Genomic DNA, 16,780 nt, shown 5'->3' on the forward strand with positions numbered 1-16,780 from the left:
TAAAAATACATTAAAAATCCGCACACGCTTCGACACGTCATTAACCAATGGACCAAAATGGCAACGGTGATGGACCCACTGGCGAAAAATGAGACTTTTGAACTAAACTGGCAAAATGAGCCAAACCACATGAACTAAAATGGCATTTAACTCAAACTTAAATTTCAATTGTTTTTTACCAAGTTCTCGTGATTTCTTCATTCGTTGTGACGGTTCTTACAATATTTAGCGTTCTCATTTAAATATTCCCATATATATATATATAGGGAATGATAAATCGAAAACCCACCTTAGTTAAAGAAACCTTGAAAACTTCATCTTCACCATCCATCTCATTTGATCATTGGTTGATATTAAAAAGGTACAAAAAGTTACTTTTTTAGACCTTTTCAGAAAAATGTTACAGTCTGACAAAAAGTGTAAAGTGTTACACTTTTCTCTCTCCTCTCTTGTTTGACATAAAAAATGTGACACTTGTATTGTTACATTAAAATCTCGCTATAAAAAAAGTAACATGTCTTTTAAGCACATTACAAAGTAAAAACTTCGTAAATTATAAGTTCTAAAATACATACGCTTTATATAATCTAAAAAACTGTTGTCGAAACATAATAAAAATTTCTTACAGATGAGTCGCAAAAAATGTGAACAGCTGAAAAAATGTAACATATTCTCTCTCCTCTCTCCACTGTTACGAAAAGTGTGTTAGTGTCAGAAAATGTTGCAACTGTCAGTAAAAATGTTGCAGCGAAAAATTATAACACGTGACAACATTATGTCCATCCATTAGGTTTTTAGAGTTTTTGCAAATCACATGGGATTTCTCCCTATAATTCATATATATATATATATATATATATATATATAGGTGAAAGATAGAAAGAGACCTATATTAGTTAAGAAGACTAAGACACCTAAATAAATGGACCTTCTTTTGCCACGTGTTAACATCTTTTTGCAGACTGTGTTACGTGTGACAACCAGAGGCTGCCACGTGTTACGTGTAACAACTTTTGCAGACTTTAAGATTTTTCTGAAAAAGTAAAAGTTGTTACGTAACATGTGGCAGCCTCTGGTTGTTACACGTAACATGTCTGCAAAAAGGTGTAACATATGGTAAAATGAGGTCCATTCATTTGGGTTTCTTAGTTTTCTGAACTAATATGAGTTTTCTTCCTATAATTGCCTTATATATATATATATATATATATATAGGGTTGGGCTATATAGAAAACCCTAAATATTTAAGAAACCCGGAAAACTCAAAGATCCCGACTTTTTTTTTTTTGAAAAAAATAACACATGTAATATACATGTTTTTAAGAGTTTTGGGCCAAAAAAATCAAAAAAGCGCCGAAGGGTTTTTTTTTAAAAAAAAAAACAAATTCAGCAACTTTCAGCATTTTTGTCTAACACATGTTAGGCAACCGGACATTGCTGAAATTTGTTTATTTTTTTAAAAAAAATCCCTTCGGCGCTTTTTTGTTTTTTTTTTTTGGCCCAAAACACTTTAAAACATGTATATTACATGTGTTATTTTTTTCAAAAAAAAATATCGGGAGGTTGGGTAAAAATGGGGGGAGATTTGAGTTTCCAGAGTTTCCTAAGAATTTAAGGGTTTTCTGTCTAGCATTCCCCTATATATATATATATATATATATATATAGGGAGCCGCTAGAATGAGAACCACCTCGAGTTGTAAGAACCGCGAGAACTACACCCCACGGAGCGCCGTTCGCCGTGATTTTTTTTTTACAAGTAGATGTGTATATTATAAACACAGCCGTAAAAAATCATGGCGAACGGCGCTCCGTGGGGTGTTGTTTTTTACACCACAAGTTTGGTGAAAAAAAAGAAAAAAAATTAAAAACACCAAACTTGTGGTGTAAAAAACTACACCCCACGGAGCGCCGTTCGCCACGATTTTTTACGGCTGTGTTTATAATACACACATCTACTTGTAAAAAATATCATGATGAATGGCGCTCCGTGGGGTGTAGTTCTCGCGGTTCTTACAACTCGAGGTGGTTCTCATTCTAGCAGCCCCCTATATATATATATATATATATATATATATATATATATATATATATATATATATATATATATATATATATATATATATATATATCACAAGACTAAAACACCTAGAGAAATACTTATATTAAACCGTTTATTTTTACAAAAATAGTTGTATATTTTAGCCCTAAAGTTGGCTATTGTTAGACCCAATGCTTGGTTGATGATACTTTAGTTCGGTCAAAAATCGATCAAGGGCTGTAAAATTAGCCTGGGAGGGTAAAATCCAATGCAATTTATGGCCCAAAATACGATTCCTCTATTGTCTACGTGTCAGATTATGCCAGGGGGAGTAAAATGCGTCTGGAGTAGTTTTTACTTCCCCAGATCCTCCGTTCTGCTTAAGAATCCGTCTCGAGCATGTCCAGTTTGTTCCATGGCGTTATGTCTTTCCAAAATGCATCCAATCTTCACCTGAAAGTCTGTAACCTATGTAAACGAACTTGGCAAGGTAACTTGTTTCCAAAGAAGGTTAACGATATAAACTCGATTTAACATACTAATATGTAACACATTGGAAACAAGCATCAATACCCAATAAATACACATGGTTTAATTAGATGTGTATCAATAATTATTTTCTCAGATGGTAATTATTACTCCTACTTTATTTTACACTGAATCAACTACCCATTTGACCTGGTTATATTCATAGCCGGCCCTGGGAGAGGACCACTAGCCAGGACACATTTATTCCAGGTGCACATTTAAAAAAATCATATATGTGTGTGTTATATATATATATATATATATATATATATATATATATATATATATATATATATATATATATATATATATATATATATATATATATATATGGAGAAGATCATGCGAGAACCACCTCTTATTGCGAGAACCGCGAGAACCAATGTGAACACACCAAAAATGCCTAAAAATAGCTAAAAATCACACAATTTTTTTTAATATTTTTTATATAAAAATCGCTACTTTTCGAAGCCAAAAAAAAATTAAAAAAAAATTGGCCATTAAAAGTATCGATTTGAACATAAAAATATTTAAAAAAAAATTAGATTTTTCTTTTGATTTTTTTAGGTTTTTTGGGGGTTTAGTTTTTAGCATTTTAGCTTTTGGGGGGAGGGGGTGGGTGGGGTTTAGATTTTTGGGGGGTAGGTTCTTTTTTTTTTTTTGGCGGGGGGGGGGGGGGGGAGGGGTAGGTTTTTTTTAGGTTTTAGTTTTTAGCATTTAGCTTGTGGGGGGGGGTGGGGGTTATGTTTTTTTTTAGCTATTTTAGGTTGTGTTCACATTGGTTCTCGCGGTTCTCACAATAAGAGTGGGTCTCGCATGAGCCCCTCCCTATATATATATATATATATATATATATATATATATATATATATATAGAAAACTCGTATAAAACATAAACTTATATTCTAGGACCATTTAGAATTATCAATCTTAAAATTTGTGACTTAAGCCCCATTAGGTATTAGCCTAAAACCCATTTTAGTTTAAAAAAATAATAATAATAATAATAACAATGAGTGGGAAACAAATTGTTTACATTATCTATTTTGTTAAAGCCTAAGGGACACTTTTTTTTCAAACTTGAACATGGCACATGAATTCTAAGGTTCGACGCTTCTTATGTCAATAGTTTATTGAACTTTAGCTAAACAAATAAACGAAAACAAACATTTAATTATTAAATTAACTTATTTTCTTTTATATATTTGTTCATCAAGAACATAGACCTTTTCCGTTTGTATATCTTCATTTTTTGATTTTATAAACAAACACAAACAACAAAAACGAACATAAATCAATATCAATAAAATAAACTACATAACTTTTCTAGAGGAGATGGTAATCTGTTTTAAACTAAAAAACAACACACAACATGATAAGACAATATATAAAGAAAAAAGATGGTTTTTAACTTTGGTGAACCGGCAATATTAGCATGTATGATGTTCTTTTCTTGAAAATCCAACAGTATAATCGAAATATAATCGATTTGAAAACTATTAATAAATCTTCTTTGATCGCTAAGTTTTGGAATTACTTTATGACTCTCTTTGCTTTCAAGCAATGGTAATGACACATCAACTAAAGTTAGCATAAAAGATCTTCTAAATCTCATTTAATATAAATCTTAAGGTTGATATCAGATCGTTCGTAGGCTAACGGGTTGATGGGTTGAAATTTATGAATCCAAACACGCTTTTTGTATGTGTGTGTATAGTTAGTTAGTTTGTTAGTGATGATTGTTTGTCAGACGTTGCATGTACTATGAGGGGTTTAATCTCTAAACCGCATATTCTCTTATTACCTATCAATTTATCATAGTCTAGATAAGTGACACAACTTAAGTGATAGTAACATATATATAGAGAGGCCGGTTATTGTACAATACCCCTTATCGTACATTATGTAAGTGATAACCCCAGTCATCAGATCGCATGCCTTATATAAACCCGGAACATGTTATATAGTCAAAATGGTTGTTCGCATGATATATAGTGAAAATCGATTGGCTTTATTAAACCCGGAACAAGTCTAAACTCGGATGGACAAAATCACATGGTCATGAAATTGCATGGCTTCACAAAAACGCATGTTATAACCTCGGACTCACAAACTCAGACAACCAAAAATGTACAAAATCGCATGTTATAGATTAATCGCGTACGCAATATACGTTAAGGTCTCTTGTATTTTACACTTTCACTATGTATATATGTATTGGTTAGTGGTATCAATGTCTATACATAGAGTGGTGTCTCTTCGCGTGAGGTGGAGGATCGAATCCCATAATAAACAACGATATAGATTTATAAGTGGAATAGAGTGTGTTTGAAAAAAAAAAAAAAAAAGTAAGTTACATATCCAGTACCCCAACTTGATTCCTTTCAATCTAGTCAACCTTTTTCTCTTCATGCCGACAATAATAAAGATACGTATATATGTCGAGTTTATTTTTAGAACGTGGGGTATGGTGGAGCGGGGGTTTAGGACATGGGTTTACACGTGAACTTTGAGGGACACCGCTGGTCAGTTGCATGTTGGGTCGGTATGACGGGGCGTGACTAGCCCGCGTGGGTTGGCCACGTGTTATAATTTTTTTTTTCAATTATTATAAAAATACACACAAAATTAAAAAAAAGGCTAGCCACCTATAGCCTAGCCAACCCAGCTAATGAGAGCCGGCCACGGAAGACCGCTAGGCCCGCCCAACGCCCGGGCTGAAACCCCTGCCGCCGGGGTGGTGACTTGGGCGTTTGTACCTAACCCACGCCCCAACCCCCGCCCCATACCATACTCTTAAAACGGTAACTTTTCCTTTTGGCTTTCATATGAGATTTTCTAGATCAAAAGTGTGCTCCTTTCAACCTTCCTCACTTTAGGTACATCTTCTTTTTACATAAAATAGAAAATTAGTTCAGATTTATTAAAATATGTTACTATACTACTAAAAACATTAACTAAAATAGGATTTGTACAAATCAAGTTATATTTTTATACATTTACCTTGAAATAAAAACAACTTCTAATTTGTATTCATTTATAGCTCAAGTACCACCACTTGATTCAGTTCTCACTCTAACACACCTAAAGATCTGCTTATTCGTACTTACTTTATTGAATATGTGCTCTGGAATAAAATGAAAATTATGAACATGAATATGAATATATGCCAAAATTTACCCCTTATATATTTTTTCAAAAAAAAAATGAGATGCTTGGCTCTTATATTCTCTTATTATCTAATAAGTTAAAATTAATTAAATCAAGTTTTCGCAATCATAGATATATCTGCTCTGAGTCTGAATCTGCCGTGTTATTTTTTATGTATAAGTTAATAATATTACAAGCTATATTAATACAATACAATCGCGAATAAAATAATACACCCGGTCCGCTATATTCTCTTCATTTTTATAGATAACACATTATGCAAAAGACAGAATTTTTATATTTTCTATTCAGGCAAAAGAATTTTTTTTTAAACCATTTTATTGAATTTTTAAATAAATTGGAATCATCGAAAGATGAATGGATGCTGATTTGTATTCTCACAAGGAATAATATATATAAAGTGACTTCCATTGTCTTCATAATATAATTGCATACTCTTTTCCAGCTTTTTTGTTTTTGATCTATAAATTTGTGCAAGTTTTGATCTGGAAAAAGCTTTTTGTTGTTGTGTTTTTATGTTTAGAGAAAGAATGAATACTTTGAAGATTGGTTGTAACCATGAAATGGTTTACAAACATCAACATCAGCCATGGCAAGTTGGAATTACCATTTTGCCCTCAGAAGTTGTCAACCAACAAGAAGATCAACAGCAACAACAGATGACAAGTTATAGACAACAAACTCCATCTTGTAGTAAAACTATCATGGAACAGATTGGATCACCAGCTTCTGCGCTTTTAGCAACCGAACGATATTTAGGGTTTTCGCAAAATGGTGTTCATCAATCTTTTAATGAGGATGCTGATGTTCTATCTGTACCCCAGATGAAGTTTAATCATTTTATGCACCCTAAAGAAAATGGGCACTTCAGTTCTTATGATAGATCATACAAGATGAGATGCAACAATCAAACTGAAAAAGATCAGATTAGAGAGCTAAAAAGAAAATTGCTTGATGAATCTGATGTTTGTGATTGGAAACAATCATCACCCACTGTTTGTTACGATGGAAATCCGGATCTTGGTGTAAGTTTTCTTTTATGATCTTTTTTCGACTTTTAATCAGTGACTGTCATCATGACAAACAGTACGTATGTGTTTTTTATGACCCACTATTTGTCATGATGAAAATCCTGATTGTCATCGTGACAAATAGTAGGTTTTTGGTTTTGATCTCCCACTGTTTGTCATGATGAAAACCCGGATCTTGATGCTTTTGTTCGTCGACAGGGGCATTTTGGTCATTCTACACAAGCTTCGGGTCAAGTTTCAGTCAACTGTACAAATCAAGGAAGTGTTGTCCCAAGTAAAACACGAATTAGATGGACACAAGATCTCCATGATCGATTTGTGGAGTGTGTGAATTGCTTAGGTGGTGCCGAAAGTACGTTCCATCTTTTCTTAAAGTTACCTTTTCACCCTTTAAGCTCGTTTGATTCTCGTTAATCATTTAACATTTTATTTTAACTATTTTCCTAGAAGCGACGCCAAAGGCGATATTGAAGTTGATGGACTCGGAAGGATTAACAATCTTTCATGTCAAAAGTCATTTACAGGTTCTAATTTCTAGTTTATGGAATTAAGAGTCTTTCCTGATTTATTATTTTGAACATTAGCTATATATTTATATACATGTGTTCATTTTTCAGAAATACAGAATAGCAAAATACATACCGGAATCCGCAAAAGGTATGAAGAACTTTGATGAATACAATATATTTTGATCTCTAAAGATGTATTCTGATCAAGTTTTGTTGTTTGCAGCAAATTCTGAGAAGAAAACCGGCATGGATACCATATCACATATTGAAAATATAACGTAATGATTAGATTTTTTTTTCCGAAATGAAATGTTTTAGATTTATTTTCTTGTTTTGGTATTTCTGAAATTTGTTTGATAGTTGGCTTAAATTTATTGGGTTTGACTTGAAACTTTGACTTGTTCATTAGTGGGATGCAATTTAAGGATGCTCTACAAATGCAACTTGCAGTACAGAGGCAACTTCATGATCAACTAGAGGTGAATTCTAGATTATTGTTTAATTCTCACGTTTTTCATAACGTTTGACCTAAACAGTCAAAGTTTGACTTAGTTGACTTTGCTTCTATTTTTAGATTCAAAGGAACTTACAGTTGAGAATAGAAGAACAAGCAAAGCAGCTAAAGAAGATGTTTGATCAACATCAACAACAAAAAGCAAATAAATCTGAGAATTCGGAGATCACATTTCCGCATGATGATCACCATTCGACGAATCTTGATGATGATGAGATTTTGAATTTTGAAGATGATTACGAAAATACCTTTTCCACATCCAAGATGAGCTAGATTTCCATAAAAAAAAATGCTCAAACCTTTTTGATCAAATATCCATTTGTGTTTAAGAGTTGTTGGAAAACACATGATTGCGCAGTTACATGATTAACAAAAGGAGTATTTGTAGATGATCAAGACAAGGGCTTTTTGTGAATGGACTTCAAATTCTTAGATGTAAAAATGTGTGGATGTATTTGACATTAGTGTTATCTTGTGTAGAAATAAAGACCCAACAAATAAATAAGAATTATGCAATTCATTAAACAAAAAAGGGGTCGAAAAAAATTATAAGGAGAGATAATGGGTCACGAGGAGTGTTCAGCCTCTAATACTAACAACACGTTTTCGGGTTGTGGATGAGAATAGGTTTTTATAGCTAAGCGTATGTGTGGGAGCAATTCAAACAAACATGCTCGCTGCTTGTGGGCAAAGTGAGCCTTATTGGTTGGTATAAGCGCTCAAAATGTTACAGTAACATTCAAATTTCATTCAACAAACTAATTTATGATCATATATATATGATTCCATAATGATCATACGGGCAATTGCGATATCAAGATTTTAGCACTTTTTATATCAAGATGAGCATTATATTGTTTTCACGTGGACTTGGGATTATAAATGCTTATAAAATTTGGCTTGGACTATCCGGACACTCTCTGCGCCTATTTTCACACTTTTTGTGCCCTAGACGCCTCGTATAGGGCTATACGAGGCATCTAACACTAAATTCAAGGGGGTCTCAGAGGGTGTCAGGCACAAAGTTTAAGAAACCCTATACGAAGAGTACAGCCCTATACGAGGCGTCTAAGGCGTGGGTTTTTTTTGGCTGAAATAAGGGGTGTTTTGGTGGGTTTTGGTATGGTTTTTTTTTTGATAGTTTTTGAAGATGTGTTTTTTGGTTGAAATTTTTTTTGGTTTTAAAAAAAGTTTTGTTTTTTTACACTATAAAAAAGTTATTGTTTTTTTTTTAAATCAACTATTTTAAAAATCAACTCTTTAAATATATTATATCGATTAAATATTATAATGTTTTTAACATTTTACTTTTTTAAATATTATTCTTCCGATTAAAATTTTATCTCGTTCAAATATTGTTTCCGTATTCTATAAAGGAGATATATATTGTTTCCGTATTATCTCAATTTAAGACAACAATCATTAACTAACCGAATAACTGCAAACAAACATAAATATGACATATATAAGATACTTTGTACATACATAACAAAAATATATAAGATAAGTTTATACATCCATAATAAAAATAAAAACAACAACATGTCTATGCATCCAAATCCAAATCCGAATCCGAATCTGGATGCTGCTGCTGCTGATGTGGTGCTCGAGCCGGTGGAAGCGGTATCGGGGGTAATCTCTCTCTCTCTCTCGTCTATCCTGCTCGGCCTGTACAAGCCAACCTACCAAATCGTTGAGCCAGTCAAGCTCGACTCATACATCCGGATGTAGCGCAGCTCCTGGGGCACGACCTGGAATAACGTGACGTGGAAACTGAGGCGCCCCGGGATGGGGCGGTGGCTGTGGCACCGCTGCACCGTCTACATCCACCGGAGGGTCCTCCACGGGCACTGCATCAGCAGGATCTGGCAGAGGATAGACGGGCTCGAACTGCTCTGGTAGGGGCTCCTCTCTCCAGATGCCCCTGTCGCGGTCTTTAAACCGCGGGCCAACGGGGAACCTCTTGAGCAGCTTCACCCCCCACAGCGACTGAAAACCCACTCGCGTCGGCATGACTGGCGGCGTCCGTAGATGTGGGTCCTGGTGCAGTACTAGGCCCAATGAACGGGCAATGACGGTCACGTACGCCCCGCCATACAAAAATCCGCGCCCCTGCCGGTGATGGGCGGAGGCGTAGTACTGGGCTAGACCATGTGCTAGTGTGCACGACCTCCTGTACAACAAACAATAAAAGAAAAAAAGATCTGTGGACGTACACCACTCACGGCTGTAGCCGCGCGCTGCAATAGAAGTAGCGAGCAAATGGTGCATATACATGCAGATAGTGTTAGCGAAATACAGAAACAGAGATTAATAAACACTACACATAATCACAATAATTGCCGTAATAAACGTACGTACCTGTACAGTGGGTCCCTAATAAACGACACCCTCCCCTTCGACTTGTCATGCTCCCAATGATTTGCCCCCGCAATCACCTGCCAAAACCCTAAAAGAGTGGGCCTGTCAACCACCACTAGCCCTGCTATGTAAACCTCAGTCTCGATCTCCCCTTGCATGTATAAACCACAATGCACCGCAAACTCTGCTAGCGTCATCGAACGCAAAACGCCAGCGAGCCTGAAGGAAAACCTCAGGCGGAGGGGGAGCATCTGGGTGCGGAAGCGGCACTATGACCCCAAGAGGGTGAAATGTGAATGATGAAAGGAACTGGACCAGCAGCTCCCTGTAGCTCGGCGTCTACGCCAAATCAAAAAGACGATGCCACGGCGAATAGACAGGTATAAACCGACGCACTCTAGCCGTCTCACCAATCGCATCTATCGCATCCCAGTTGATCGCTGAATGCGATCCAATGTGCATCCTCCTAAGCTTCTGGCAATGACGGGCTGCATCGGTGCCGTCGGGAAACTCTAGATACGGGTGACCCTGCAGCGTATCCGGAGGCGATAGCCGTCTCCGTCGTGGACCCTGCTGAACCGGCTGACCCCCCGGCGGTGCCCCATCAAGCTCTAACTGAATGTCATCGTCCTCCATAATCAATCTGCAAATAAATACCGTATACGTATAAAAACAACAATAATAATAATAATATAAAAAAATAATAACATTAATAATAATAATAAATGATAATAATAATATTAATAAAAATAATAATAAATATTACTAATATTAATAATAAATAAATAATAATAATAAATAATAATAATAATAATAACAATAATAATAATAATAATAAATAATAATAATAACAATAATAATAATAATAATAATAATAATAATAATAATAATAATAATAATAATAATAATAATAATAAATAATCACAATAATAATAATAACAATAATAATAATAATAAATAATAATAATAACAACAATAATAATAAATAATAATAATAATAATAACAATAATAATAATAACAATAATAATAATAATAATAATTAAAAAATACTATTAATACTATTAATTACAAAAAAATACTATTAATTACAAAAATCATTCTTCCGTATCACTATCGATGTAATTAAGACTGGGGTTTGATCTTGGCGAAGGATTTATTATCGATGTATACCATTCTAGACGTGGCAAGTACATATCTTCCCATTGTTCCGTATGGGGTCTTCGGTGGGTCAACCATAGCCCGTGTGCTGGTGGCATTGGATAATCCCCTTCCAGCTTAACATGTATGAAGTGGTTCTCGTTAACATGTGTAAGCGTTATGAATAATGGTTGTTGATTAGCCGGAGGACTTAGTATCGGGAAGAAAGTGGAACTCGCACCCATGGTTGTCGTTAACAGGTGCACCCCGATACCGTACGTTTGTGCAATAAGAAGTCCTGCTAAGGGGGAGTCCATCCAGTGATCCTCCCCACAACCGGACACTGAATCCCAAATTAGGCCCTGACGATGCATGTAAAAATAACCTTCATCTCATGCTTCAAATATTGAGAACCAGGTCGATTCGTTCTGATCCATTTCTTGGACAAGGTCCCTTCAAATGAGCCCCCATGAACTCTGATCCATACCTAAGCCCACAGCCACAGACCGAAACCCACAATGACCGTCCGGCATCACATCTCGTATGCACGAAACGTACGGATGGAACACTGGCGGAATGGCATACTTAAACTGTTTGATGATTCCCACGTATTCGTCCCCAATGATTAAAGGAAAACCGTGAGCATCTCGTGTCACTTTCTTCTTAAAACTCTTTGAACGGCTTAGGCTCGCTTTGGGTTTTTGGGACCTTATAACCGACTGTTGAGAGGCCTGTGACGGAACGTACGAGCTGTGGCGAGGTTTATCGTACTTACTTTGTCGGGAACCTTCAAAGCACATGTTTGCATCACCGAAGGAGCTTCTCCTCAATTCTTCATCTATACGAGAGGCCTCGTCCAACCTTTGTTGTACCTGCTTTGTTGTTGGTCGGCCACAAGTATTTTGTTGGACAACTGGTGGTTTCTTGGTAGATTTCTTTGGAGTCAACACCGCTGATGTGTGTAAAATGCAACATATAAATTACATCAAATAAGGCATAAAACTAACCCTTTTTAAGTACTAATGTTGGAAAAAGAGTGTTTTTGTTTTCCTTTTGTATTTTCAGGATTAAATGAGCTCAAATTAACAAAAGAAGCAAAAAGGCAGCTAAATCTAACATAAATACAAGAAAAGGAACATAAGTGGATTGCCCGACCCCTCGACAGCATCCTCCCAAGCAAAACAGAGAAGGCAGAAGACTGAACACGCCCCGTGCTCAGCCAGCACGGGGCCGTGCCCAAGAAGCAGCAGATAAGACAAACCTATAGAAGCTTCTATTGCCCACCACGGGGCCGTGCCCAGTGAACACGGGGGCGTGGCGAAAGTACTGCAGGCGCATTAATTGTAATTGCGAATTACAATTAATGAGCAGAGAGATTGTCAGACGGGCACGGGGCCGTGTCTAGCGGACACGGGGCCGTGCCCAGGCTTCTGTTCAGCCTATAAATAGGAGTGCTTGGTTTCATTGCAACTCATCCCTTGGCACACCACCTCTCTCACACTTCATCCACCACCCACCACCATCACAACACCATCATCCACCACCATCAACCATTGTCCATCATAGAGTGTGTGAGTCGTCTCGGGATCCAAGATTGATCGTAAGAGTTCTTGACAATCAAGGCCATGTTTGCCTAAGTCTCTTACATCACTTGGTGAAGACAAGTGTTTAGTATAATACTTTTTATTTTTAATCTTTTGCACTTTTTATTTGGTTTTGTATTAATGACTTTAATAACTAGTTGCTTATGTTGAAGGTGATTCTTCCTTATCGTTTGTCCGTGGTGTCTTGGCATTATTTTACTGTCTATATAAAATAAAAAGATTTTCACCATTCATATCTCCACGGTCTATATGGAGGTATGTTGGCTACCTGGTCGGGGGTTAAGGGAACGGTTTGGTAAGGGTCTTGCCCTTGTTCAGCGTTTAGAGGTCCTGCAAGGGACCTGGGTCAAATTTAGTAGGATCTCCTTCAATACCCAAAGGTATTGGATGGCAGGGATCCAAACTCTTTGACCCCCTCATAAGTTAACTACTATTAATACTATAACCCGGCTATTTAGGACTGTATCCCTGTTGACTCAGACTACTTAGTCGAGGGTAACGTCACCTCCAAAAGAGGGGCCTACCATAATTTGCATTAATAACTTAATTCATTATCTTTCAATAATCCGACCCTTTAGGATTGTATCCTTGCTGACTCAAACTATTGGGTTGAGGGTAACGTCGCCTTCAAAAGAGGGGCCTACTACAATAATTAAGATAATCTCTTAAACAAGTGCAAAAGTGCGAAAATAATCAAAGGTTATACTAATACACGAGTCGGATCCAAGTGATTCATCTTGTCTATATGTTTTTATTTTTTATTTTTATTTTTCAGCATTTAGTTAGTTTTATTTTCTTAGTTTAAAAATCTTTTCTAACATTTTGATTTGGTTAGACGTTGAGGATAAACCGGTACTAAATGCTCTTGTGTCCTTGGACGACCTCGGTATCTTACCAACACTATACTACGTCCACGATGGGTGCACTTGCCCATATGTGTGTTTAGTGTTAGTAAATATCGTGTTTTATAAATTTAAAACTTGGCTAAAAGTGTAAAAAGGGCTTAAAATATACATCTAAAACATATACACACTTGCACGCATCACCGCTTTAATCTTTGACATCAGGCTTTTTTGCTGAGCTAGGGGGTGCGAGTCTAATTGTTGTCTAACAATATTTAGCTCTTCGACCACGTCAACGTCATTGTCTATCAATTTACAACTTTGGAAGTTAAGTTTCCGCCAGAAGATGTCTATGTCTTCGAGTTGAATCGGACGCTCTGCACGGTTAAAAACAACATTGTTTAAGTCACATGATTAACGGAAATATATCACACAAGTGTTGTACATTTAACAATTATTACCTTCATGCATGTACTTTTCTATCCTACAAGCACAGGGCAACCCACAGCTGTACCACATTTGGCAACCACATGATGAGTGAAAGCGCTCCAAGACATCTAGCTTCCTAATTGCCTCTCCCCTCAACAAGTCAAGGGCTGTATGGGATACTTTTCCAAGTAGGTGTTGAAATATCGGGTGTTTGTGGTGATTCATTCTTTTTTCGATGCTTTCTCGAAAAGTCTTCCTTAGTTCACCGAACTGTGTCTCAACTATATCCCATACACAACCAACTACACGGTCCAGCGAGCTCCTATCTAGGACGTATCTCTTTAAGTTGGCGTGTTGGCTCTCAACTCTGTTTGTGGTACGATTACCAAAGTTGCGCCTTTTATCGGTCCACGCAAAGACGAACATCTCCTTATAGTCTTTTAGCCAGTTATCGTACACGTAATTGAAGACTCCTAAAAAGTAAAAATAATTTAATAAAATTTGCATAGGTGATCGTATGTTATTAGAAAAACTTACTAGAACGTTTGCACTCCACAAGTCGCTTTCGCATGTTGCGCAAGTGGTACTCATAGATGGGTATGGATGGAGACTCAATCAATGTCCCCCAGAATGACAAAAATTTATCCCAGTCTTCGTCTGTGAAGGAACCCTTGCAGTGCTTCATAACATTCTGTTGTATGTGCCTCCTGCAAAGAAGCCTAGAGGCGTCTGCAAATACTTTAGCACACGCGCCCATAAGGACTAGGTCCCTATCCGTTAAAATCACACGTGGCTCCATACATTCATCCAACATTGACTTGACCCTCTCAAGCACCCACACAAAGTTATCACCCCGTTCTTTACTAACAACGGCATGCGCGATAATAAAAGATTTGTTGGTAGGCGTCATACCAACAATCTGGATAAATGGCATATTGTATATATTTGTCTTGTACGTCGCATCGATCAGCATGACGTGGGGGAATGCACGCCACATGTCTCTCGAGTACCGATGAAGAAAGAAGATCTCTGTTACGATCTCTGTTCCGGGTTCCTCCCGTGTCTCGTAAATAAAGTCGTTGTTTATCAACATGTTTTCTAGTGACTGCATGGGAGTCAATCCTTGTCTTTGTTCGGCTATAATCTTCGCCACAACGTTTTGAACGTCTTTCTGAACATGAAACCTGTCGGGGTCCTGCTTCCTTATCGTTTGAAATATTTTGCGCGGCTCCATGTTTTGAGCTGTCAGCTGCTCGATCAGTTTCATTTCACTTGGAGTAAACCTTCGCACAAACGCGTGGGCCGACAGGTCCTCACAAAGTTCGTGGTTATGTTCAATTTTCCCGTCTTTTATCTCCCAGGTTCCATACGGGTGGTTTCGCACAGCCAGCAGGTAAAACGGGCAACCAGTTTTTTTGCTTCCGGCTTTTCTAAGTGTTGCTGTAGTCTGGTGCTCACCACCACAATCACATTCAAGCCATACTCTCCCAGTTCTTCCCCCGATTTTCTTTGATCGACGGGTGACAATAACGAAACCATCCGCGTTTGTTATTTCTTGTATCCATTTCTTTATTTCATCTAAAGAGTTGAAAACCTGTAACATCGACAATATTAATAATAATAATAATAATAATAATAATAATAATAATAATAATAATAAAATAATAATAATAATAAAATAGTAATTTATACCTGCTTTCTAAGTACGGACTGTCCAGGATGGGAGGTGCCTCACCACCATATCTACCATATCCACCATAACTACCATATCCACCATATCCTCCAACGTCCGGATTGTTTTGATGAACGTAAGGAGTGCCCGGGGAAATGAATTGCTGATGACCACCATCTCTTCCGTATCCACCATATCCACTATCTCCTCCGCATCCACCATCTCCTCCGTATCCACCGTCTCCTCCGTATCCACCGTCTCCTCCGTATCCACCGTTTCCTCTGTATCCACCAGCATGGTATGAGTCATCTAAAGGGGCTGTTTCATCAACAGGAGGATGCGTGTTCAAATCTAGAAACGGTCTGTTTTGTTTTCCTTGTATACTAGACACAACCTCCTCTTTCTCATTAGAATCGGGTACGCCAAGCTCCTCCAAAATAGACAACCGTATCATCATTAGTAAATAATAAACTAAAACAACAAGTAATTAAAACATTTAAGCTAATAACTGTTACCGGAACGCCTTCGTGCACCCAGTTGTCGCTAGAATACTGCCCGAAGACATAGTTGCCATCCCAATATGATGACATTACAACACTCCGGGATGATAAGAACACAAATACAAACAAAAAGAGTGTCTTTCGAATAAATACAAGAAGAAACAGAATGTGTGAATGTGTGTGTTTGTTGAAAATGATTCCGTTAGTTCATTTTCGTTTCTGAAGATTTATCCGTTGAGTAAATGAATATCCGTTGTGTAATCCTTCGTTTCCAACTCTGATGAAACAACCGTTGAAAATGATTCCGTTAGTTCATTTTCGTTTCTGAAGATTTATCCGTTGGGGAGATGAATATCCATTGTGTAATCTTTCATTTCCAACTCTGATGAAGCAACCGTTGAAAATGACTCCGTTAGTTCATTTTCGTTTCTGAAGATTTAT

At 36.9% G+C, this 16,780-nt stretch overlaps 2 protein-coding genes across 2 annotated transcripts; one reads left to right on the top strand and one right to left on the bottom strand.

The window, feature by feature from the left end:
• Positions 1–5,165: 5,165 nt before the first annotated feature.
• LOC110897490 (protein PHOSPHATE STARVATION RESPONSE 2) lies at positions 5,166–8,309 on the top strand. Its single transcript, XM_022144235.2, has 7 exons — positions 5,166–6,764; positions 6,969–7,122; positions 7,218–7,294; positions 7,388–7,427; positions 7,503–7,557; positions 7,689–7,758; positions 7,854–8,309. Exons 1-7 carry the CDS (start codon positions 6,255–6,257, stop codon positions 8,064–8,066), a joined length of 1,119 nt encoding a protein of 372 aa, XP_021999927.1. The 5' UTR covers positions 5,166–6,254; the 3' UTR covers positions 8,067–8,309.
• Positions 8,310–11,747: 3,438 nt separating this feature from the next.
• LOC110900499 lies at positions 11,748–16,061 on the bottom strand. Its single transcript, XM_022147387.1, has 6 exons — positions 15,879–16,061; positions 15,451–15,761; positions 14,705–15,351; positions 14,200–14,640; positions 13,930–14,115; positions 11,748–12,244 (listed from the first exon to the last, which is right to left on the bottom strand). Exons 1-6 carry the CDS (start codon positions 16,059–16,061, stop codon positions 11,748–11,750), a joined length of 2,265 nt encoding a protein of 754 aa, XP_022003079.1.
• Positions 16,062–16,780: the final 719 nt, after the last annotated feature.

This window comes from Helianthus annuus, chromosome 13 (assembly GCF_002127325.2).
Source record: "Helianthus annuus cultivar XRQ/B chromosome 13, HanXRQr2.0-SUNRISE, whole genome shotgun sequence".
Classification (NCBI taxonomy): domain Eukaryota; kingdom Viridiplantae; phylum Streptophyta; class Magnoliopsida; order Asterales; family Asteraceae; genus Helianthus; species Helianthus annuus.